This window comes from Mesoplodon densirostris, chromosome 8 (assembly GCF_025265405.1).
Source record: "Mesoplodon densirostris isolate mMesDen1 chromosome 8, mMesDen1 primary haplotype, whole genome shotgun sequence".
NCBI classification, from domain to species: Eukaryota; Metazoa; Chordata; class Mammalia; order Artiodactyla; family Ziphiidae; genus Mesoplodon; species Mesoplodon densirostris.
The window spans coordinates 90,317,222-90,342,701 of NC_082668.1; the positions used below are offsets into that span (position 1 = coordinate 90,317,222).

General features: G+C 36.4%; 1 protein-coding gene across 3 annotated transcripts in view; it reads right to left on the reverse strand.

Annotated features, from left to right (window-relative positions):
* SLC25A12 (solute carrier family 25 member 12) overlaps positions 1-25,480 on the reverse strand; it is a 92,754-nt gene that overhangs the window by 42,974 nt on the left and 24,300 nt on the right. For 2 of the 3 annotated variants that reach the window (XM_060106476.1, XM_060106475.1), the window contains exons 4-6: positions 19,866-19,981; positions 11,619-11,758; positions 1,077-1,223 (exon numbers count right to left, since the gene is read on the reverse strand). In XM_060106476.1, coding sequence (XP_059962459.1) covers positions 1,077-1,223; positions 11,619-11,758; positions 19,866-19,981 — 403 coding nt within the window. Of the gene's footprint in view, positions 1-1,076; positions 1,224-11,618; positions 11,759-15,152; positions 15,257-19,865; positions 19,982-25,480 lie in introns of those variants that run through there. The other variant, XM_060106477.1, reaches the window with a different exon arrangement.

Sequence of the window (25,480 nt, forward strand, 5' to 3'; positions counted from 1 at the left end):
GTAACAGGTCTATCTAACCCAACTGGAAAAGATTAAATGGGTCCCATCACCCCAAGGCACTAAGTCCTTCTCTCTAGGATTCTCTTTCCTTCTTCCCTCCTTCTCTCCCTTTCTTTCTTTCCTTCCTTTCATTTTTTGGCTGGGGTACGAGGTGAGGGTAGGGGAGTGGGAGATGGGTGTCAAGGAGGTGAAATGTGTAGGAGAAAGTGACATGCTCCATGTTCAAATTCACTGAAGAAAAAGAACAGAAGTTGATCTTTCTACCCCCGGTCTGAATCAGGGATAATGATCTTCAGCTGAAACAACAAAAGCACTCATTGGCTTCCCTCCATTTAAAACAAGCAGCAATCAAAAACTTATACATAAGTACAACACATGAACAAGAAAACTGATAAGTGAGGACAGTTTCACCATTCTTTGTGAGGAAGTGGATGACATCAGTTTGCTATTGGTCCAGATGATTGCTTTACAGAGATTAGCAGTTTAGAGAACAAAAAACTGTCTGGTCCATGCAGACTGAATGCACAGGTGAAAGGGCAGAGAGAGGAGTGAGCCACAGAAGCTGACGCCCACATATGTCCTCCATACCTTCTGCCACAGCCATGGTTATTAAAACAGTGTAGAGGCCAGTGATGATCCCTCTAGCAAACAGCACCCTGCTGGCAACAAAGGAAGGAGCCATCCTTATAGCAAGGCTTTGGGAGCCTGGTGGGATGGAAAGAGGCCAAAGGTGAAGGCAGTAGTGTCTGAGAGAAGTACTGCCCACTGGAAAAAGTAATTTGCACACCCTTGTCTACAAACTCCCCTGTTTTCTTTAGGGGGACTCTGTAAATGGAAATAAACAATTTGGAAATACATGAGAGCAAGATGGTGGTGCTGAAAAAAGCAGCTATGATCTGGGGAAAGACTATTCACTATCATCCCCCCCCACCTCCCTTACTCACACCCGTTTACCTACTACCAACCAAGCATAAAGTTAGAATAGTTGAGAGTGAGATAGGCCCAGGGATGCAATCCAGGACAATGGTTTCGAAGCTTTAAGGAAACAGAAAGTTGAAGTGGTTGTCTTTACTTACTGAAACTAAGTTCTCCTCCACAAAGGGAGTAAGCATGTGAGACCGAATGGTAACCATGATGTCACTGAAATCCAGACCAGAAATCATGCCACTTTTGTTTTTGTCTTTCAGTGCAAAGGCTTGTCTTGCATGTTCCAGCTGTAGTTCCTGGAGGGAAAGTCAGAAATGGGGCCTTAGGTTAACTAAAGCACATCCCGAGTGTATGTTTTAGAAAAGAAGGATAGACATCCTTCCCCTACATGCATTTACTACAAAAATGAACAATATACAGCTCTGAGTGTACAACAAAACTCTTCATTTCTTTTTAAAAAGCACGTTTTCCTGAAAATGAACTACATGTTACTCCTCAGGAAAAGTGAATCACAGAATGTCAATATAGAAAAGGGAGGGAAAACAACCTTTGTTTACTTGAGAAGTTTTCATCACTGAAAACTTTTCAGAGTGTCTTTTCAGCGCTTTAAGTTCTACCTTTAAAATAACTAGGGCCTCCCTGGTGGCGCAGTGGTTGAGAGTCCGCCTGCCGATGCAGGGGATACGGGTTCGTGCCCCGGTCTGGGAGGATCCCATATGCCGCGGAGCGGCTGGGCCCGTGAGCCATGGCCGCTGGGCCTGTGCATCCGGAGCCTGTGCTCCGCAACGGGAGAGGCCACAACAGTGAGAGGACCGCATACCGCAAAAAGAAAAAAAAAATAATAATAAAATAAAATAAAATAAAATAACTAGTAACTCTCCTGCTTGAAGGCATTCTTATCATCCAAGAGTACTTCTGAATTACAGCTGGCTCTCCACATCCGAGGGTTCCGCATCCGCAGATTCAACCAACTGAAGCTTGAAATTCTAACGTGAAAGTTATGAATAACAAACTGCATAAATACTGTTCAGCTATCACTCTGTGTGGCTTTGAGTGATACTCATAAACTGTAGAACAATACAGAAGATCTCTGAACTTTTAAATTACTGGGCAGCTGACTTTTGTAATAGGTGATATCAAAAAAAAAGGTGCCAGTAATACCCTAAGGACTATATAAAAGTCAAAATTTAGAGCATTTCTGCCCTGAGGACATAGGACATAATCCAAATAAATCTGTTATCACAACATAATAATAGTGCTATTAGATGTCATTTTCACACTATTTGCAACTCTGGAAATAATATTCCTATCTAAATATATAAATATTATTCACAGATAAAGTTAAGTATTGTAATTTAATATTGTAAATATTGTAATGGCAATTTGCATTGCCATTCATTTATAAAAGCCTACAAATCAATGTTGATTTACCCTTTTCTGACATTTAAAATAGCTTTTGATAGAAGTTTCACCCTTTTACTAATTAATTATATTTTTCTATATCTCAATAGTAATTCAAAGACATTAAAATTGCCTTAGCAGGTGTTTGTCTCATAATTCATTAAGTTATACATTTGTTTTATATGGTTTTCTGTATTTGTATGATATTTAACAATAAAACAAGTTTTTAAAATATTTTTTCTTAGCAGGTTGATAGGCTAGACGCAAGTATATCAAACCTACTAAATCTTTCAATAATCTTAACTTTTAAAAAATTTAATAACAACATTGTGGAAAACATCTAAACATTTTAACATCCATCATCACACATGTAAATATTTGAATTTGAAATATTTATACATATTCAAATATTCTATTGGTCTTGAAAAGACCAATAGAAGTAGAGAAACTAAAAGTCAACTGGTAAAAATGTATGAAAGATAGAGTACAAAATAAACAACCAGCATGATTTGACAAAGTTTTCTTTCCAACCCCTTCTGCTTTTTAAAAATTTCAACTTATTAAAGTATAATTGACAAATAAAATTATAATACACTTAAAGTGTACAATGTGATGATTTGATATATGTATATATTGTGCAAGGACTCCCAGCATTGAGTTAATTAAACACATCCATCACCTCACATATTTATCTTTTTTTTTTTGATGAGAGCACTTAAGTTCTACTCTCTTAGCAAATTTCAATTATATAATACAGTAATATCGTCAGCACGTTATACATTAGATCTTCAGATCTTATTTATCTTATAACAAAGTTTGTGCCCTTTTTCCAGCCTCTTCCTATTTCTCCCACCCACTAGCCACTATTCTACTCTGTTTCTACATGTACAACTTCTTCTTTTTTTTAATTCTACATGTAAGTGATACCAAGGAGTGTTTGTCTTTCTATGTCTGGCTTATTTCACTTAGCATAATGCCCTCCAACTTCATCCATGTTGCTGCAAACGAGAGAATTTCCTTTTTTTTAAGTTGAAAAATATTCCATTGTATGAATGTGGAATAATATACGTATATACATACATATATATACACATACACACACACACACACATATATATACACACACCACATTTTCTTTATCCATTCTTTTGTCAATGGACACTTAGGTTGTTTCTACACCTTGGCTACTGTGATAATGCTGCAATAAACACAGGAGTACAAAAAAAAAGTAAACACAGCAGTACAGATAATCTCTTTGAGATGATGATTTTATTTCTTTTGGATATATACTCAGAAGTAGGATTGCTGGATCACAGTAGCTCTATTTTAACTTCCTGAGGAACTTCCATACTGTTTTCCATAATAGCTGTACCAGTTTACTTTCCCATCAACGGTGTACACGGGTTCCCTTTCCTCCACATCCTTGACAGCATTTGTTGTCTTTGGTCTTTTTAATAACAGACATCCTAAAGAGTACAAGGCGATATTTCATTGTGGTTTTGATTTGCATTTCCCAGATGATTAGCAACGTTAAGCAACTTTTCATGTACCTGTTGGCCATCTATATGTCTTCTTTAGAAAAATGTCTATTGTGGTCCCTTGCCCATTTTTTAATTGCGTTTTGGTGGGGGTTGTTTTGTTTTGCTACTGAGTGGAATGAGTTCCTTGTATATTTTGGATATTAACCCCTTATCAGATATGTAGTTTGAAAATATTTTCTCCCATTCCATAGCTTGCCTTTTCTTTTTGCTGATGGTTTCCTTTGCTGTGCAGCTTTTCAGTTTGATGTAGTCCTATTTGTTAATTTTTGCTTTTGTTTATTTTATTTTTTAATTTGATGTCAAATTCAAAAAATCATTGTCAAGATTGAAGCCAAGGAGCTTACTCCCTCTGTTTTCTTCTAGGAGTTTAAAGTTTCAGGTCTTATGTTCAAGTTTCTAATCCATTTTGAGTTGAGTTTTGTGTATGGTTTAAGACAGGAGTCCAGTTTCATTCTTTTGCCTGTGGCTGTCCAGTCTTCCCAACACCATTTATTAAATAGACTATCCTTTCTCCACTGTGTATTCTTGGCTCTTTTGTCAAAAATTAATTGACCATATATGCATGGGTTTATTTCTGGGCTCTCTATTCTGTTCCACTGATCTATGTGTCTGTTTTATGACAATATCATACTATTTTGAATACTATACCTTTGCAATATAGTTTGAATTCAGGAAGTGTGATGCCTCCTGCTTTGTTCTTTCTCAAGATTACTTTGGCTGTTTGGGGTCTTTTGTGGTTCCATACAAATGTGAGGATTGTTTTTTCTATTTCTGTGAAAAACGCCTCTGGAAGTTTGATAGGGATTGCAATGAATCTATAGATCACTTTGGGTAGTATGGACATTTTAACTATTAACTATTCCAATCCATGAACACAAAATATCTTTCTATTTATTTATGTCTTCAATTTCTTTCATCAATGTCTTATAGTTTTCAGTTTACATATCTTTTACTTCCTTAAATTTATTCCTGTTTTCTTCTTTTTAATGTTATTGTAAATGAAATTGTTTTCTTAATTTCTCTTTCCAATAGTTTCTTGTTAGTGTACTGAAATGCAACTCATTTTTGTATACTGATTTTATATCCGACAATTTTCCTGAAGTCATTTATTAGGTCTAACAGTATTTTGTGTAAGCGTAAAGTCTTCAGGGTTTTCTACGTATATTATGTCCCCTACAAGCAAGGACAATTTTAATTTTAATTAATTTAATTAACTTAATTTTAATTTTTCTCGTTCCAACTTGGAAGCCTTTTATTTCTTTTTCTTGTCTAATTGCTCTAAGGACTTCCATTATTTTTTGAATAACAGTGGCAACAGTGGACATCCTTGACTTGTTCCTGATCTTAGAGGAAAAGCTTTCAGCTTTTCACTATTGAGTATGATGTTAGCTGTGGACCTGTCATCTACAGCCTTTATTATGCTGAGGTATATTCCAACTACACCTAATTTAAGAGTTTTTATCATGAAAGGATCTTGAATTTTGTCAAATGCTTTTCCTGCATCTATATCTATTGAGATGATCATGAGTTTTATCCTTCATTGTAATGTATTAATGTGGTGTAGTAGCATATGTTGAATCATTCTTGCATCTCAGGAGTTAAGTCCCACTTGATTATTGTATATGATCCTTTTAGTATACTACTGAATTCAGTTTGCTAATATTTGGTTGAGAATATCTGCATCTATCTTCATCAGGGATACTGACCTGTAATTTTCTTGTAGTGCCCTTGTCTGGCTTTGGTATCAGGGTAATACTGATCTTGTACAATGAATTTGGAAGAAGTATACCCTCCTATTTTTTGGAAGAGTTTGAGAAGGATTTATATTAATTCTTCTTAAAATGTTTGGTAGTATTCATCAGTGAAGCCATCTGGTCCTGGACTTTTCTTCATTGAGAGGTTTTTGCTTACTGATTCAATCTCCTTGCCAGTAACTAGTCTGTTCAGAGTTTCCATTTCTTCACGATTCAGTCTTGGTAGGTTGTATGTGTCTAGGAATTTATCCATTTCTTCTAGGTTTTCTCATTTGTTGGTGTATAACTGTTTATAGTAGTTTCTTATGATCTTTATCAGTTGTAAGGTCTCCTCTTTCATTTCTGATTTTATTTGAGACTTCTTTTTTTCTTAATCTATCTAAATGTCTGTCAGTTTTGTTTATTTTTTCAAAAAACCCGTTCTTGGTTTCATTGATCTTTTCTACTGTCTTTCTAGTCTCTATTTCATTTATTTCTCCTTTGATCTTTGTTATTTCCTTCTACTGACTTTGGGCTTATTAGTTTATTCTCTTTCAGGTTCCTTTAGGTATAAAGGTAGATTGTTTGAGATTTTTCTTTTTTCTTAATGTAGGTGTTTATCACTATAACCTTCCTTCTTAGAACTGCTTTTGCTACATCCTTTAAGTTTTGGCATGCTGTGTTTCCATTTTCATTTGTCTCAAGATATTTTTTGATTTTCCTTTTGATTCCTTCTATGAACCGTTGATTACTTAGGAGCATGTTGTTCAATCTCCAATTTGTAAATTTCTCCTCTTCTACTTTAGTCATTCTCCCTAACATACTCCAACTTTCTATCACCCCAGTTCCAACCACATCACCCTTCAAATGAAGCAGGAATTTTTTATCTTTATTTCAGCCTTAAAATATGGTTGAAAGTGCTCTCCAAGAAAAGGATATTCCTAAGCAGCATCAGAAGCACAGAGAGCTTCACTCTATCTTACATAGACTTTCCCTTCCTCACTCTTTTTTTTCCTCCCTATTTATGCCTTTGTTATGTCTTTGTCTTTTCCATGCACGTCTTAGACTCTCAGAAATATCCAGTGGCAACCATGGGCATGATTAAGCCTTGCTAATGACATTCAGTACTGAAGAAAAGCAGAATCCTCACTACAAGAGTATTGCAAGAGTAATGCTGGAAGAATAGATTTTCTATTTTCTATTAGGTCAACAGCTGAAGGACTCCCCTGTATCTTTTAAAGATATATATTTGAAGTATCACATATGAAACTATAGAGTGTATGGGATTGGCTCCCAAATGCTCCAGTAGGGAACAGAGTGGAGAGTATAGATTAAAAAAAGACTGGCCAATATTTAATAATTGTTGAAGCTAGTTGATGGGTACATGGGGGTTCATTATACTATTCTATTTTTAAATATATTTGAAGTCTTTCAAAATAAAAAATTAAAACTAAGGACTTCAAAAAGAAGCAACCAAAGGAAAAACGTTCTGCATATAGAGCTCTCCATTTATGTAGTATAATCAAAACATCAGGGTAGAATAGATACTGTGATCACGCTAATGAGAAAAACAATACTCTGGACCTATAAAAGATAAAATAAAGATATTCTAAAGAGATAAAAATACTCTAATAAATAAAAGATAAAATAAAATAAATCTGCTCTAGATTGAAAGGGTGGGAAAGGGGAACTGAGGGAAAGGGTAAATATAGGAAGTTATGTTAAAGCTAAAGATCTTGTGTTTTTAGAAATGCATCTCATCTAACTATGGGATGAAAATAGCAGGGGTTCAGAAATACTGTGGATTTGGATGAGACTGAACTAGTACATTTAGCTCTGTTGTCTTTCAAAACTCTACTCTTCAATAAAAATCACACTAAAGAATGAAAAACAAAACAATACAGAAACTCAAGGACAAAGAGAACAGAAAAGAAGACAGCAACTACATTTTTAAGATTAGAGGGACTTCCCTGGTGGTGTAGTGGTTAAGAATCCACCTGCCAATGCAGGGGACATGGGTTTGAGCCCTGGTCCGGAAGATCCCACATGCCGCAGAGCAACTAGGCCCGTGCACCACAACTACTGAGCCTGTGCTCTAGAGCCCGCGAGCCACAACTACTGGGCCCGTGTGCCACAACTACTGAAGCCCACACACCTAGAGCCCATGCTCTCAACAAGAGAAGCCACCGCAAGGAGAAGCCCACACACCACAACGAAGAGTAGCCCCTGCTCACCACAAGTAGAGAAAGCCCAAGCACAGCAACAAAGACCCAAATCGGCCATAAATAAATAAATTTACAAAAAAAAAAAAGATTAGAGGGCAAAAGAGCAAATGACAACTGGCTTAGCAGGCCCAAGAAAACTAGAAGTGAGGAAAGCAAAAAAGCAATCCAATGTACATGACAGAATTTGCCAAAGACTTGTGAATTGGCTATACTAGTACCCCCAGAAGTAATGGTGAAGGTGAAGCTGAGAACAGGAGGCTTAGATGGAAGCCTGTTTATACAGCAATTAGTTACCTGCTATACTCCACCACAGCCAGTCCACTAGCCCTTTCCCAACCCTGGAAGACAACTAGGTGAGTCTAACAGAGGATCTCCGGACTAAGGGAGACCAGGCACAGATGAAAACAGGTAATTAAATGAAAGTCCATCTCCATACTGAATGTTGCAGACCTCTAACCCTTTTGTCTTACTCAGCAACCAGAATATCAAAAGCCAGATCTAATACTCCAGATGGGTGGCCAAATGATTATTCTGATTCCCCAATCCAAAGTAAAAGACCTGAACATACAGGCATTAGAGAGTCCCTGGAAAAAGAGCCCAGCCAGAGAACTTTACAGTAAGGTCCAGTTAATAAATCCTGCCATGAACCCAAAGCTCCCAATAAGCCTCAATCTTAATTTTAATATGAGCAGAGGACCAAGAACCATCAGACATAGGAGAAGAGCTGCTAACATGAAAAAGAGAGACCCAAACAAAGAGAAGGAAAGTAACTTGACAGAAACAGACACTTTGCAGGGAGAAGAAAATTAAAACAAACAAACAAACAAACAAAAAACCCTGCCTCTAATATGTTTGGAGAAGTGAGAGAAAATACTACATCCATGAAAGAAGAACAGTATGCTATTTTTAAAAGAAATATTTAGAAAACCAAAAAGAACTCTTGAAAATTAGAAATATAACAAAAGAAACAATAGAAGGTTCAGAAGGAAAACAGGAGAGAAAAGAAAACTAAAGGATCATACATTTATTACATTTACTAGTTATGGACAGGAAGAAAAAATAGAAGAAAAGTAGAAAGAATATTTTCAAGAATTGAAGTACATAAGCTTTCAAATTAAAAGAGCCCCTGAATGCTCAGCACAATGAATAAAAATAAACTCACATCAAGGAATATCATCATGAAATTTCAAAATGCTGAAAAGAAAAAAATCTTAAAACCCTCCAGAGTGGAAAAAAAAAAAGTTTCAAAACAGAATCAAGATTAGAATGGTACTAGACTGCTCAGTGGCAACACTGGAAGCTAGAAAACAAAAGAGATATATTTTCAAATTAGGAGGAAAATAAATTACTGAAATTCTATACCCAGCCAAACTAAAGGTAATGATAGAGCAGAGGTTTTCATATATCAAGTCTCACAAAAAAATTATTTTACTTTCTTAGGAAGCCCCTGCAGTAAGTATTCTACCAAAAAGAGGGAGCAGGGACTTCCCTCGTGGTACAGTGGCAAAGAATTCGCCTTCCAATGCAGGTGACGTGGGTTCAATCCCTGGTCGGGGAACAAAGATCCCACATGCCATGGGGCAACTAAGCCCATGCACCGGGACTAATGAGCACGCACGCCTCAACCAGAGAGCCCGTGTGCCGCAGACTACAGAGCCCATGCACTCTGGACCCCCCGTGCCACAACTAGAGCAAGAAAACCCACATTCCACAACTAAAGAGAAGCCTGCGCGCCACAACGAGCACCGCAACAAAAACTCCCACGTGCCACAACGAAGACCTGACACAGCCAAACAAATAAATAGATCAAATAAATATTTTTTAAAAAAAGAGGAAGCAAACCGTAATAAAGGAAGAGATGAAATCCAGCAAATGAGAGGTTCAACATACCAGAAAAGCAGATGGACTCCCCAGGATGAAGGTGAAGGGAGATCACAAGCTGACAGCTATGTAGTAAGTACAAAGTCCAGTATCAGACGGTTCCAGAAAATGGTGTAGGGGCTGTGGAAAACAGTCTGGCAGTTCCTCAAAAAGTTAAAATTACCATATGACCCAGTAATCTCACACCTTAGGGGTATACTCAAAAGATTTGAAAACAGGTATTCAAAAGCATACATGTATACCAATGTTCATAGCAGCACTATTCATAACAGCCAAAAGGCAAGAACAACCCAAGTGTCCATCAACTAATGAATGGATAGACAAAATATGATATATCCATACAATGGAATATTATTCAGCCATAAAAACAAATGAAGGACTAATATATGCTACATACAGATAATCCTTGAAAACACTATGCTAAGAAAAAGCCAGACACAAAAATTCATATTGTATAATTCCACTGATATGAAATATCCAAAATAGGTAAATCCATAGAAAGTAAATTGGTGGTTTCAGGAGCTAAGGAAAGGCAAGAATGGGGTGTGACTGTTTAACTGGTACAGGGTTTTCGTCTGGGGTAATGAAAAGGTTTCAGAATTAGAGCTGGTAGGACTTCCCTGGTGGCACAGTGGTTAGGAATCCGCCTGCCAATGTGGGGGATGCGGGTTCGATCCCTGGTCCAGGAAGATCCCACATGCCGCGGAGCAACTGAGCCCGTGCGCCACAACTACTGAGCCTGCACTCTAGAGCCCGTGAGCCACAACTACTGAGCCCGTGAGCCACAACTACTAAGCCCGTGAGCCACAACTACCGAAGCCCGCACTCCCAGAGCCTGCGCACCGCAACAAGAGAAGCCACCGCAATGAGAAGCCCGCGCACCACGATGAAGAGTGGTCCCCGTTCGCCGCAACTAGAGAGAGCCCGCGCGCGGCAACGAAGACCCAACGCAGCCCCAAAATAAATAAATAAATTAAAAAAAATAATAATAATTAGAGCTGGTGGTTGCACAACACTGTGAATGTACTAAACTGTGCACTTTCACATGGTTAATTTTATGTTAAGTGAATTTTACCTCAAATTTTTTTAAAAAGAAAGCAAGCTTCTGGATTGCTCCAAGAGGATGAAATTGACCAAACACCTACTCTGTTTTAAGCATATTAAAATGAGATTTTAGTAACTGAAGCCAAGTCTGAGAATGAATTGGCATTAATATACAGAAAATGAAATAATAAAAATTAGAATTGCTAAGAAAATCATTTTAGTCATGCACAGTGTTTACAAAATTGTGGTGATTCAAATATGGTTACCAATCTAAGCAGAATCATGACATAATTATATGGAGGGAGGGGAGAGAAAATGTCCAAGTCTGTGATAGAGGGGGAAAGGTGAAAAAACTAGCTCCTAATCTTCCATAGTTCAAATTAAATAAAAAATACCTAAAAGTGGGCTTCCCTGGTGGCGCAGTGGTTGAGAGTCTGCCTGCCGATGCAGGGGACACGGGTTCGTGCCCCAGTCCAGGAAGATCCCACATGCCGTGGAGCGGCTGGGCCTGTGAGCCATGGCTGCTGAGCCTGCGCGCCCAGAGCCTGTGCTCCGCAGCGGAAGAGGCCACAACAGTGAGAGGCCCACATACCGCAAAAAAAAAAAAAAAAAAAAAAACCTAAAAGTGAAAAATTAAAAAGTAGAAGTGCCAGCACATGTTTATTATTTAAAGCTATGAAAGTAAACACCGAAAGAAACAATTACGAAAATTTAAATAAGTTGCCTCTGGGAGTGAGAAATGAAAAATGGGGGTGAAATGCCACAGAGGATTGCTATTTTTTGTAATAAACCTAATAAAGCTAAAAGGGAAGGAGATGGAGGAGGAATGGTATATATTTACGCTGGTTATGAAAAACTAAGCTCACCTGAAGAAATTGTGTGAATTCTGTGTAGTTAAGATGCTTCTTCCGATTATGCCCAAAATGCAGCCGGATAAATTCACAGTCCCAGTTAAAAGGGATATGATGATGAATAGTAGTCTGTCCAAAAATTTCTTTGACATTTTCTTGAAAGGGAAAACAAAAATAAATAAATTATATCTGGAATAAGTAGTTTAGTCCACTGCAATGTTCCTACAGAAAGAAATTAAGAGAAATTTTAAAAGTCAATATTATCTGCTTCTACTAACATTAGCTGCAAAATTTTTGTGCTCAGAAACCCATGCACAGGAGCACAATTGATACAAAATATAATTTTACAGTTAAGATTGTGTACCAGTACATATAAGGCCATGAGATTTTTAATTTCTCTTGATTTAATTTTAATTAGGAAGTGATTTATATCTTGCATTATAAATGGCTGCTACTTTGCATTCCAGTATAAAATCAATAGTGTTTTCCCGGTTCCTCAAGGAGTCGAATTAAGCCCTTTATCAGAAGCATGAATACCTAAATTACAGTATAATGCAATATTTGTCATACTAAGTATGGCTTGATTGAGGCTTGATTATTACATTCACACTAGCCTGAATATGTCTATTGAAGATAGGTATAAGAAATACTATCAAAAGCATATCATTAGCTCAGCAGCAAGCACCTTATTAAAAGCTTCTGATATTGTCAAAAATATGGTCTTGACACAAAGCTTCAAGATCCCCATAAAAACCATGATTATTAGTCTCAGCTATTAAAATATTTTAAGATAAGTGAAATTAGTGATTCACTTTTAAGTAAAGAAGGACTAAACACAGTATACTAACTTTTAGATAGGAACCAGTCACACTGTGTAATATACAACCAAAACCCTCTGACAGCTTGTCTTCATGCACTACAAAGTCATTCGCTTTCTTTCACCGTTCTACACTTACTATGAAAGTCAATTCACAAATGACTGGTACTTTAACAAGCATAGACTGGATAGACTAATTTAGAAGCTCATGCAAAAAAAAAAAAAAATCGTTAACAAAGTTAAGAAAGCAGGAAGCCTGTTTTACTGATGTCTTAAGAACAAAATTATTTTCAAATTTAAGCCAATTATATTAGTGAAAGGATTTTACTATCTATAGCTATCAATTATACTAAAGAATTAGTAAATACAAGCTTAATGTTTTATAATCTCCAACTATGCTATTTTACCTAATTTCTGCAAATTCTTTGAGTAAGATATAAATCTCATATTGTAAATGGTTTAATGGATTCCCTTTAGTTTTAATATACTTTTTTTTTTTGATAAAAGCATTGTTATGCTGGGGGAGCAGGAGGGAGTGTAAGAATCCTGAACTGGAAATCCTACCAGTCTGGACTCAACATGACAGCTCTGAATAGGTCACAGTGATTAGTCAGTTGGAAGGCGGCATTGGATGTCACTGGGGAGATGGGATTCTCATCTTTTCTTTCAAATGGAATGTAGCATTTATTTCTGGCCTAAATAGCAACAGTATTTCAGAGTTTTCAAATTATGTCAATTATTTTCATCTTCCATAAACACAAATTAAATATGAGTTTTTGTTTCTGAAAACAAAGAATTAACGCAATACAGCAAGTCATGGGATCCTAACCAACACAAAGGATTACCCGTGAATCTATATGAAACTTCAACAAGTTGTAAGATATGTTAAAGTTTACAAAATAATTAAAATAAAAAGGATGGCAAAAAACTATTTAGAGTTAAAAGTATTATGGCCGGTTAGCAAAGATTTTTTTAGGATCCTAATTCAATTAATTAGTTGCTTCTCTTTCCAAATTAATTAATTTGATTTCTTATTTTAAGTGTTAAACTAAGGGACTATGAAAAAATTAATGGAAAGCATATTAGGATAACTTAAATTACTACATATATTTAAGTAACATTAAGATAAATTATTAAAGGGAATGAGTTATTTTATAACCTTTATTTTAAAGGTCACAACTCCCAAAACTCAACTATTTGATAAGAAATATACGTATTGCTAACTAAATAAGTTTTATATAACAGTGGAATAAAACTGAATTCCCTTTGTATGACTGGAAAATATCAGAATCTCAAGTACAAAACTATATCAAATAAAGCCAAAGATTAAAAAGCTTTCAAACTTATGAAAATTTAATGAACCATGAAAATTGTCTTCTGTTATCACAAAAAGGATATTTATAAACCAAAATTACAATGTATAATTTACATTCAGAAAAATAGTTCTAAAATAAAAACTTTTAACTAAAATCTTATTTTGTAAACTACTTAGCAACCTTTAAATAAAATCTTACAATACCTTTGAAACAATTAAAATGATGGCTTAAATTACTCATAATAATTTCCCCAAATATATAAGTGTCATTTTCCATGAATATTTGTTTAAACATTTCTCCCTTCACCCAAAGTGGTCAGTTGACAGCTTTGTATATGGTTTTATTATGACCATTATTATATGCTGTGGTTTATTAACTACCCCCAGACACTTTTAATTATTTTAGCCATGTCACAGGCTACAAAATTTCAAACCTACTTTGGCACCTCTTGATATTCCACTTCCCTTCTGTTACTATTTCCACTACCAACTGCCTAAGGCTAAATCAGGAAGCTTACAGAAATAATTAGTACAACTATTGTTTTGAAATCAAATTCATAATTACCACTTTACTTTTACCAGGATATGTTTACTAAAAAAAAAAAAAAAAAAAAAAAAAAAAGTTATACAAAAGCTCCAGAACTGGAGAGCTTATACTTGTGTGAGGCAATAGCCCAAAGAGCTGATGATCTTACCTTACCCAGTTTTATCAGGTTCTGTACGACATGAAAGGGAGCACCAATAATCTCAAATATACCCAGTATATCTAACTGAAACTACACAGCAAGTTTCCCCCCAGAGAGAATCCCGTCTTTCCAGTGGCAAACAAGGGTCTTTAGCTCTCCAAGGAGTGCTATTTCAGTGGCCACAGTTCTGGCTTGGATGAAAGGGATATGATAGTCACATCTTATTGGCAACAAGATCATGATCGAGTGTTTTATACTAGGTTGGCACTGCTAAGGGAAATAGGAATCCATTTGTTTTCTGACATATAGAAAACAAAAGACCACTTTTTCACTTCCTGCAGAGCATGGGCTCATGAAAGAGATGATTTATAATTCCTCTGAAAAGGGAATCGGGGCCAGATACAAAAGTAGCCTGCCATTATGTTCTCTTTGCTTAAAGGAGAGGAGTACAATGATTTGTCAGGAGGGCAGGTAATGGTGACAACTGTGATTAAGTAAAAATGTTCACAGACATATAACATTAGTCAGTTTAGCTGTATCAGTCACTTATGATGATTGTACTAGATGAAATACATCGAAGCATATATATTATGTAAATATGTCTTAACAGAGGTTTTAATTTCCCCAGCAGCCCACACTGTGTCTCCCCATCTCATCCACCCTCATCCCTCCCCTGGTCCTTATGGGAGCTTCCTACTGGTCTTGTTCACCTTTCTGCAGTACAAAATTACCTCTGACCGGGGCTGGCACTCTTCTCCAAGACTGCCGCCATGCCTGTTCCATGAATGAGCCTGGAAGGAGCTGCTGTACCAACGGTGTGGCCAGAGAACTCCTCCTGTAGGTATACAAGCCATCAGCCCTGTGACACAGCCCACCTACCATCAGCCCAACGACATCCTGATTTCAAGGATTCCAGCCCAGCAGGAGCCACTCCTTCAAACTTATAGGCTTAAGATCAAACATTTTTATTGTCAGGGAAAAAAAATGTCCTCAGTAGCTGAGTTTCACCTGCACAGTTCTTAAAGTGAAGTCAGAGAGGCTTTTAGAAGGACTCCCACCAGGAACAATGAATATCCTTTTGTATAACTGAACAAAAACAATGGCAAGACTTGCAGAAGTAAAGAGTTTCTCAGTGAGGGAAAACTTGGGGGGAAAGAAGAGGAACAACTAAGAAACTAAAAAAAGAAAAAAAAGGAAAACAAACAACAACAAAAAGATCAACAACAGGAGCTTGTAGAAGGAGTCCCAGCCAACCCAGCGTGTCAGGCCAGACTTCTAGGTTCTATTTCCAGGTGGCTCATTAGTTTCCGGGGTGACCTCTTCTATTTTACTGAGGGAAAAGTATTTCTATTAACCCTTTACCTACCTCCAAAAGGGACTACTGTACAATCAGTCAACAGAGTAGTCCTGCTGCCAAATATATGTAAAGGTTCACTTCTCAGGAAAAATGAGTTTACATTTAAAGAGCATCTATTACTATAGAAGTTAGATGCTTCAACAATCTATCACCAAATGGCATAAAAACAAGTAAAACCATGTCCTCTTTTTACCTCAAATTCTAAGCTACTCTATAGCCTTGAATATTAATGTGACCTTCTCTGCGATATCTGAAAGCAGTCTCAAAAAGTATTCCTGATTTAATTTGAACACCCAAGTGAAGCTCTCATTCTTACCAAGTTAAACTAGGCATTTATTATCATTAGAATTTCATATTATGCCATGTCTATAGCTTTGTTTCCACTGAGAGGATATGACATTTTTCATATCTAGACTTTCATCTCCTAAATCTTTTTAACAATAGCAGTGGTCATGCCTGAAACAGCCCAATCAGATTATTATTCCCTTTAGGGAAAAAGAGTCTGTTTTAGAGGCACAAATGGAACACATTTTTATTTGTTATACATAATGATGGTCAAACACAGTACAAAATCAAAAGGAATTCCTACTTTTTGAGGGTTCTACAGTTGGGGTAAAGATGTGCCCCTGGAAAAGTTTTCTTCAGAGAGTTCGCATTCCCAGGCAAACACTTTGGAACACAATGTTGATGAGATTTTTAATAGAAAATTTAGAATATATAACATGTTTTATATTCATTTATTAGTTAATAGGTAAGAGTGTTGTTGGGGTTTTTTTTTAGAATGATTACATCCTTGTTAAAGCAATAGGCTTTTTTTTTTTTTTTTTAAACTTGGGACAAATGCATGGCAACTATTGACAACACAATGTAGAATAGCTGGTTATCTAGGGTACCTCAATCTAATTCTATTGAGCAGAATATCCAGTACACTAGTGGACAACAGTGAGACCAAGGCAAGTTTACACGATATCTAGCACACACCAGTCATGCAATGGCCCCTATAAGGCTCATGCCACCAGGCAGAAACAGATATACAAACCATTAAGTAATCATCCACAGCATGCATTAGAAGTTTTACTAAAAGAACACCAAAGAAGAAACAACTAATGATTTTATTCACTCTTTTAAAAACTCCAAAACCCTCTCTTGAGCTTGTACATTCTAAAATGGATGACCAAAGTCTCAATGTAAGTCCTCTTGCCCAGAGCAGAGGTATCTCTAATTAAAAAAAAAAAAAACTTGTCCAGCATTCAAGTAAATGTTGTTCAATACTGATATATATAAATATTTGCAAAGATACACACAATTTAAGTACACAATTTGATGTGTATAAAAAGCATATCTAAGAAAAAAGCATAGATAAGAATATACACAAGTACACAGATAACATCATCATCATAGTCCATGAGATATACTGACGGCGTAATAGTCTTTCCCCACTCCATTACACCTTGCATCCAATATTCTCTCCCACCTTTCTCTCCTGATGTGCACAAGAAAAATCTATACTTTAAATAAGCTCCAAACTAGAAAACATAAGGCCACCTGGTGAAAAGGATTTAGAGTTAGAATGGATCTAAATTTTCCTTTTATCTAAACATACGTCTATAAATACAAAAGCACAATTCATTTTATTAAGTGAGTACAAACATGAAAACTGACCTTTATCACAGATCCAAAATCCTATTAAAACAAACTCCAAGTTAATTATTTCCTTATGTTGAAATTCTGTAGTCTCGAATACAGCCTGAAATGAGTGGGCCTTAGAAATTTTGTTAAATGGCATCTGTAACAGTTTCAATGCTTTTCTTCTTTTCTTAAGAATATAAAATTAAAATTTCTCTCCTTCATTATGATTCTTTTCATTTTAGTTAAGAAAGTTTGTCGAAAAATGAATCCTCAAAATTAGGGATGTAGGGCAGGAGGGGAAATGGTCAAGGTCCCCAGCAAATAGGTGAGCACCATCAAGAGAACCATCCAGTTGGCCAGGGACCACAGGAACAATGTCGAAAGGGAGCTCAATTTTATCTCATTCCGTAAGAATCTTCCTAACTCTAGATTATGGAGCAGCAGAATGAAGGATTCTGGAGGGTTTATATGCTCTTCAGTTCATAACAGGTGCTATAAAAACTAAAACGGATTTGTTCTCATTTTAATCCTAATTATATTTTCTTGAAATTTTAACTCATAAATCATAGCCTGAGGGAAAAACAACAGATCTATAAAATGCTAAAGTTGGAGTCTAATTACTACAAGTTTTCATTTGCATGAAATAATGTGTGTATAAACCACTCAGCTACTTCCTACACATTTTAATCTGCTAATCAACAATGGCATGAGTCTCTATTGTTAGTCTGTTGAATAAACTGACTTGAGTGACTTAGTTTTAAAATAGAAATTGGAAAAAGCAATCAAATGGAGGAGACACAAAGAATCATGATACCAAGGTAAAGGGGACCAAAAAAAATAGAATTTGGTTTTGGGAAATCTAATTCTTAAGAAATGGATGCAACAGAAGCACGGGCATACTGTCACTAAGGCAGATATTTATATCAAGTTATTTCCCAAGCATCTGTGCATCACATTTGGAAATAAGGTATATGAGCATGTGTGATACCTATTGAAAACAGAAAATGCAGCATTCTCAGCAGTACAGGGTTAATGCTGAATGATGAGATGATAAAGGCTTTATGCTTTAAACTATAAAATCTAGGTGTTTCTGAGGAAAATCAACATTCTTTAGGAGGCAGAATGGCCAGAGCTTGCTCCAAAGCTGAGAGAATGCCAAGATAAACACAGACACCTAAAGAGCTCTGCATAGGTATTTATTTGGGAAAATCTTCTGGTAACAGAAGACAACTGGGTCAGTGGGCAGAAGGAAGGAAACAATCAATGCCAAGCTAGAACATGTGCCCACTAAGACAACGGCAAAGGCACCACTGGTCCTTTCAAACACCTGTACTTTCTCACCATATTCTCACCATAGTAGCGATACATCTTCCTTTGGGTTTAACTAGAGGATATTTGTTTTATAACCAACACTACAGTGAATAAATATTTAGCATTGTGGCTCAGGGGAAGCCTGATGTCCAAGAGTTTCTCTACCACATATTGATTCCAATTCACACCACTGAAGGGGTTCAAGTTCAGTTTTACAAGATGAAAAAGTTCTGGAGATCTGTTTCATTACAATGTGAATATACTTAACACTATTGAACTGTATGCTTACAAACGGTTAAGATGCTAAGGTTTATGTTAGGTGTTGTTTTACCACAATAAAAAAAAATCCAACTATTAAAAAAAAAAGGGAGGAGTGCTCTAGGTCCTTGATAACACTACATTATTTTTATTGAAAAGCCTCTTGCGGGAAAAATTAGCTGATACTCTTACTAAACACATACTAATTTCTGCAAGTAAGCCTCTTCAAAAAACTAATACATGGCTATAGATAGAAATCCTAGCTTGTATGCTTTGAGACATCCACAATGTGCTAGATTATGTGCCTACCAAAGGATTTAAATTGATTTTCACATCCAATTCAAACGGCAACTTTAATAGTCTAGCCTTGTTGCCTAAAACCAAAAATCTAAAATGGGGGTTCAGAGAATGCTAACTATTCTTGCCTTAACTCCCTCCTTCAGTTCCATTCTTGGGTGTTAAAATGACATAGCAGCAATTTTCCAAAGATGCTCCAGAGAAGCTCTGAACTCTCTACCCCCAAATTCCTGAAGGTATGAGATGATTAATCCACGTTGTTCAGTATGTTTCATAAAAAATGTTGCCCAGGCTGGCCCAGAACAAGATAAGTTTACACCACCTACTTTAGGAATGTGAAACTGTCAGAGAGTCAATGAGTTGAAGCAACAACATTTCTAAATTCCTTAATTTTTTGCAATAGTCTAATGCTTAAAAGAAAATAAAGCCATTTTAATTTTATCTATGTAAATCTTTTTAGGAAATTAATACTTCATTTTTTGACTAGCTCTTAAATAAGCAGCAATCTATATGCAGTTACTAAATTTAGCAATTAAAAACTGAACCAGCCTCACTAACTTCACTTAAACATATAATCTTTTTTTTTTCTTACCAAATGTCACCTCTCCATTTCCACTCTTGTCAAACAATTGGAAAGCCACCATGAACATGGAATCTGGAGCACATAAAACAGATTCAAATGCCAAAAACTCTTGATAGGAGATCAACCTGGAATAAAATATAAAATATTATCGGCTGGTAAGCTGCCTTTACAGTATGAATTGTAGCTCAGGGTAACCAAATAACTGATGAAGGGAAGTGGCTCTTTATAGTGGTATTCCAGATAAGAAAGAAAGAAGGAATGATAGAATGTTACCGTTTTGTAAACCCTTAACTCATTAATGGACCTGGGCAATGATCAATAGCCTCTAACGTGGCAAGAAGAAAGAGACTAGACTGAAAATAATTGAACCTGAATCTGATCAAGTCTCTAGATCAGGGTTCCTAAAGCTTGGCCCTCAATCGTGCCATTTGAAGCTGGATAACTCTTTGCTGTGGGGGGCCTCCTGTGCATTGTATCATGATTACCAGCATCACTGGCCTCTGCCCACTAGATGCCAATAGCACCCGCCCCACTGAGAACCACTGCTTTAGATGTAATCAACAATTTACAGAAAAATACAAAGGACAAAGGAACATCTCAAATTAAACATTACCACAGAAACACAATCAGCAAAAATGCAGACTGTGGGAAACTACAGAGTGAACATTCTGTATATGAAAAAAAAAAGAACTTTTAAAGAAGATACGGAGGAGAACCTCATTAAAGACCTAAGAGATGTAGCAATTAATTACAAAGATACAGATCTTATTTGGATTCTGATTAAAGCAAAGTAAAAAAAATTTTTTTTTTAGTTTATAAGAAAATCAGGAAATGGAAATACTGTTACAACACAAATGCTTGATGATATTAAGACATCAAAGTTTTTGAGGAGGTTTTGTTTTGTTTTTGGTAATTTTTCTTATCTTCTAGAAATACACACTGAGATATTTACAGATGAAATATGTCACCTGGAATTTGCTTCAAAATACTCCAGAGGATGGAGGAATGGGTGGAGGTATAAGTGAAACAAATTTAATAATTATCTTAATAATTATTAAAAGTGGGTGTATTCACTTCATTAAAGTGAACCCTAAGATGAACTGGGGACTTTGGTGATTATGATGTGTCAGTGAAGTTCATCCTTGGTTAAAAAAAAAAGGTCTTAAAAAATAATTAACACTCAGGGTAGACATTTTTGGCAAAACTTTTATTTCACTTTTATATATGTATACATATTATATATGTGTGTGTGTTTGTTGGATTGTGATGTAAAATGTACTTTTTAGGTCAAAAAAGTTTGCAGGCCACTGTGGTTAAATTATACTGGCAAATAAAAGCACAAACTAACCTCAAAAAAAAGTGGGCGATGAGTATATTGCATTTATTATACTACTCTTTGTTTTGTATATGTTTGAAATGTCAATAATAAAATTTTTAAAGGAAAATTCAAAACCAAAGGGAAGAAAACTAAAACTTATTTCATCCCATAATACTCAAGGTTGTGAAATTAGCCAGTGGCCAAAACTACACTGAAATTGCCTTCAGTGATCTTATGGAGTAGGCATATGCTAGTTTAGAGTCATCTTCCACAACAAATCTTGCTGCAAATATTTCATACCATGTTGCTGCTACTGATAGTGACTAGTATCCAAGTGACAGTATATATCCAAGAAATACATATAACAGTATCTCAAATGGGCTGATTTGGACAATACATTTACAGCCACCCTATCCAAAGGAACAGACCTAATTCTTAATGTAGCTTCTAGGCCCACAGGATCTGACTTCTCCATATCTCTTCCCTGCTCTCTGCACTCCAGGCCATTCATTTTAAGCTCCTAAAACAATGCATGCTCCTTCCACTCAGGGCCATCATTCAGCAATTCATTTTCCTTGGAATGATCCCACCATCTCCAAACTTTTGTCCATTTAATTTCCACCCAGTCTTTCTTTCTTCCTTTCTTTCTTTCCTTCTTTCCTTCTTTCTTTCATTCTCTTTCTTTCTTTCTTTCTGTATTTATTTATTTATTCATTCATTCATTCATTCATTTATGGCTGTGTTGGGTCTTCGTTTCTGTGTGAGGGCTTTCTCTAGTTGCAGCAAGCAGGGGCCACTCTTCATCGCGGTGCGTGGGCCTCTCACTATCGCGGCCTCTCTTGTTGCAAAGCACAGGCTCCAGACGCACAGGCTCAGTAGTTGTGGCTCACGGGCCCAGTTGCTCTGCAGCATGTGGGATCTTCCCAGACCAGGGCTCGAACCCATGTCCCGGGCATTGGCAGGCAGATTCTCAACCACTACTCCACCAGGGAAGCCCCAACCCCAGTCTTTACATAGCTCATCTCAAATATCATTTCCTCAAGAGAATCATCTTAAAGTCCCCAGATGACTTCACATCCCCTTCACACCTTACAGCAGTACTGTACTTTTTTAGTGCCCCTCACAGAATTCTTGTTAAAGTAATTATGTAACTCATTGTTTAAAGTCCAATTCCCCGCTAGAAGGTAGGCCTGTCAGAGCACAGGCTTGATTCAGGGTAGGAACTCATAAATCTTCTTGAATAAACCCAATTTAGAATACATGACTTCTTAGAGATACCTGTTTTCCAACATGGTATTAAGAAAGTGACTACATTTTACTTTTCATTTTATGCCCTCATTCATCTAAGACATATTTTACATTCAAAGTTACATCTTCTATTACTTAAAACACTTTTAAGTATGTTCAAATTACACAGATTACGTTATATCCAAAGCAACGATGTACACTATGCCTTCGCCCTTTTTTGAGGGAAAGAAAGGCTTTGTGGTGGTAGTATTCAGGGCACTGAAGACTATGCCCTCACTGTGCCCAAGCTGAAGAATCCTTGGTGAAATTAGGAGCTTGAGTGCCTAATGAATCCTGGGAGGAACAATCGAAACTGTTTATCAGGCCACATGTTATAACACACCTTATGTATTACTAAAAAATATAGTAAAACTCAAAAGTATGATTATCAGTACACAAATTTTAGGGTAGTAAAAAAACAAAGAAGTAACAATATATCAGGTATCATCATGACTATGCACACACTCCTAAAAAGCCATGAACAATATGTGGTTTTAAGCTCTGAACAAAACTAAAGATCAATGAGAATGTATAACACGAATACAACAGTGATCTAGGAAATGAGTTAGAGTAGACTTTCACTTTCTATGTTATGTAATTCAGAAACATTTGAAATTTTTATATTTATAATAAAGAATTAGCATTATTTCTTCTTCTCATAACATTAATTTTAAAAATAAAAATTAAAAGTAGCTAGGCTGATTATAGGAGGGAAGAACAATGCCCAGCATCTTGGTTTTTCCAAAACAAGTCTCAGGAATTAGACATCAAAAATACAATTACCCTGAAATACAGAATATGTAGCTTTAAAGCATATTTCATGCTCAGTAGTAAAACTTTCTGTATTTATGAGAAGACGTCAAAGACCTTTTCCTTAACTAACAAAGGTCATAAACAGTTGGCTGGCAGACTGAATTTGGCCCACGCATATGGGTGTAAAGCATTATTTTTTTAGTTAGGTTTGTTGCCAACATTAGGAAATCCTAAGATTTCACATAAATATCCAGTTTTCTGGTTTCTCTTGATAAATTATGAACTTGGGCAACAGGTTTCTGGTTCCAAGTAGCACCAGCTTCCTGGAGCCTAGCAGAAGCTGCCTTCTTCAGAGAGACCAGGGCCTGCCAGTTATCTACACCTGCCCCTGCAGATATGAGAGTCTTGCAGCGTAGATTTCCAACTAAGTGCCACTTTGTTTAAAATATAAATTCTATGGACTTTATTAAATATCTACATTTTTATCTACCAGTATATTCAAAAAGGCAAATCATATATTCATGAAATTTAGAGTCAGAAGGACCCTTAGAAAATCTGAAGAAGTGATCTGTTCAAAGACATTCAGCAACCCAGTGGGCTGCGTCACAGACTCAACTCCTGCCTTCAATCCAGTGTTCACCATCCTGCCCCCCAACCCCAAATTTAAAGCTATAGTTGAAAAATAGAAAGGGTATCTGGTATCTATAGCAAGTAGAACATTATTATAATACTCAGCCAACCCTCAACACTCAGAGTTACCTTTGTTATACAGTGATTTACTTAAAGAAAGAAAAGTCAATTTAGAAACACAAAAGCAACTTAAAAATAAGTCATTTTATATTATTCAGCCTTAAAAAGGAATGAAATTCTGATACATCCTGCAACGTGAATGAATCTTTAAAACATGATGCTAAGTGAAATAAGCCAGATGCAAAAGAGCAAATATTGTATTGTCCCACTGATATGAAGTACCTAGAACAAAGTCATAGAGACAGAAAGTAGAATAGTGGTTACCAGGAACTGGGTGTTGGGGGAGAATGGGGACTTGTTTAATGGGTATGGAGTTTCAGTACGGATGATGAAAAAGTTCTGGAGATGAAGAGTGGTGACAATAGCACAACAATGTGAATGTACTTAATGCCACTGCACTGTACACTTAAAAATGGCTAAAATGGTAAATTTTATGTTATATACATTTTAATACAATAAAAAGTAATAAGTCACATGGGGTTTCCCAGGTGGGCACGTTTGTCAAAACTCAGGAAATGTACCTTTAATATTTATATTTTTCACTGTGTGTAAATGTTACATCTAAAGAAAAAAACCTCAAAACAAATACTAAAATCTAGTTAATAATATGCATGCTGAAATATTTAAGAAGTGTATCAATGTCCGCAATTTACTTGAAATGTGTAAAAAAAATAAGACGGACTGATGTAAAGATAGATGGACAGACGCATGAAAAGAAGTAGAGAAAGATATTAATGGTAGAATACATGTGGTGGGTATATGGGGTGTTCACTGTAAAATTCTTTCGACTTTCCTGAATGTTTGAAATTTTTCATAATAAAATATTGGGAGGAAATGGGGAGTGGGGATAAGCCACTTATTCTTTCTGATATGCTCCTTATCTATTTTTAGCCCACAGGCATTTTATACCACATTGTAATGTAACAATACTTTTCAGAAAGCAAGAAACAGTCTGCTTATTTGGCAAGATAAAGCAAACATGTTCCAGAATAATTTTTAAAGCTCTTTTTCCTTTATTCTGCCATGGATTCTCCTATCTATAAAAGAACCTGATCAAGACTTCAGCAGAACAAAGGCAAACCACAAGCCACTAACTGTGGAGTGAAAAAACCGTTGCTTACTCCACACTTTGATAAATAGTTTGTTTTGTTTTCTTTCCTTTTAAATTTATTTTTGGCTGCGTTGGGTCTTCTTTGCTGCGCGTGGACTTTTCTCTAGTTGCTGTTGTCTTCGTTGTGGCACACGGGCTTCTCGTTGCGGAGGCTTCTCTTGTAGTGGAGCACGGGCTCTAGGCACGTGGGCTTCAGTAGTTGTGGCTCTCGGGCTCTAGAGCGCAGGTTCGGTAGTTGTGGCGCACGGGCTTAGTTGCTCCACAGCATGTGGGATCTTCCCGGACCACGGCTCGAACCCATGTCCCCAGCATTGGCAGGCGGATTCTTAACCACTGCGCCACCAGGGGAGCCCATAGTTTGTTTTCTTTTAACGAGGATGAGGGGGCACCTTCACTTTTTACCCT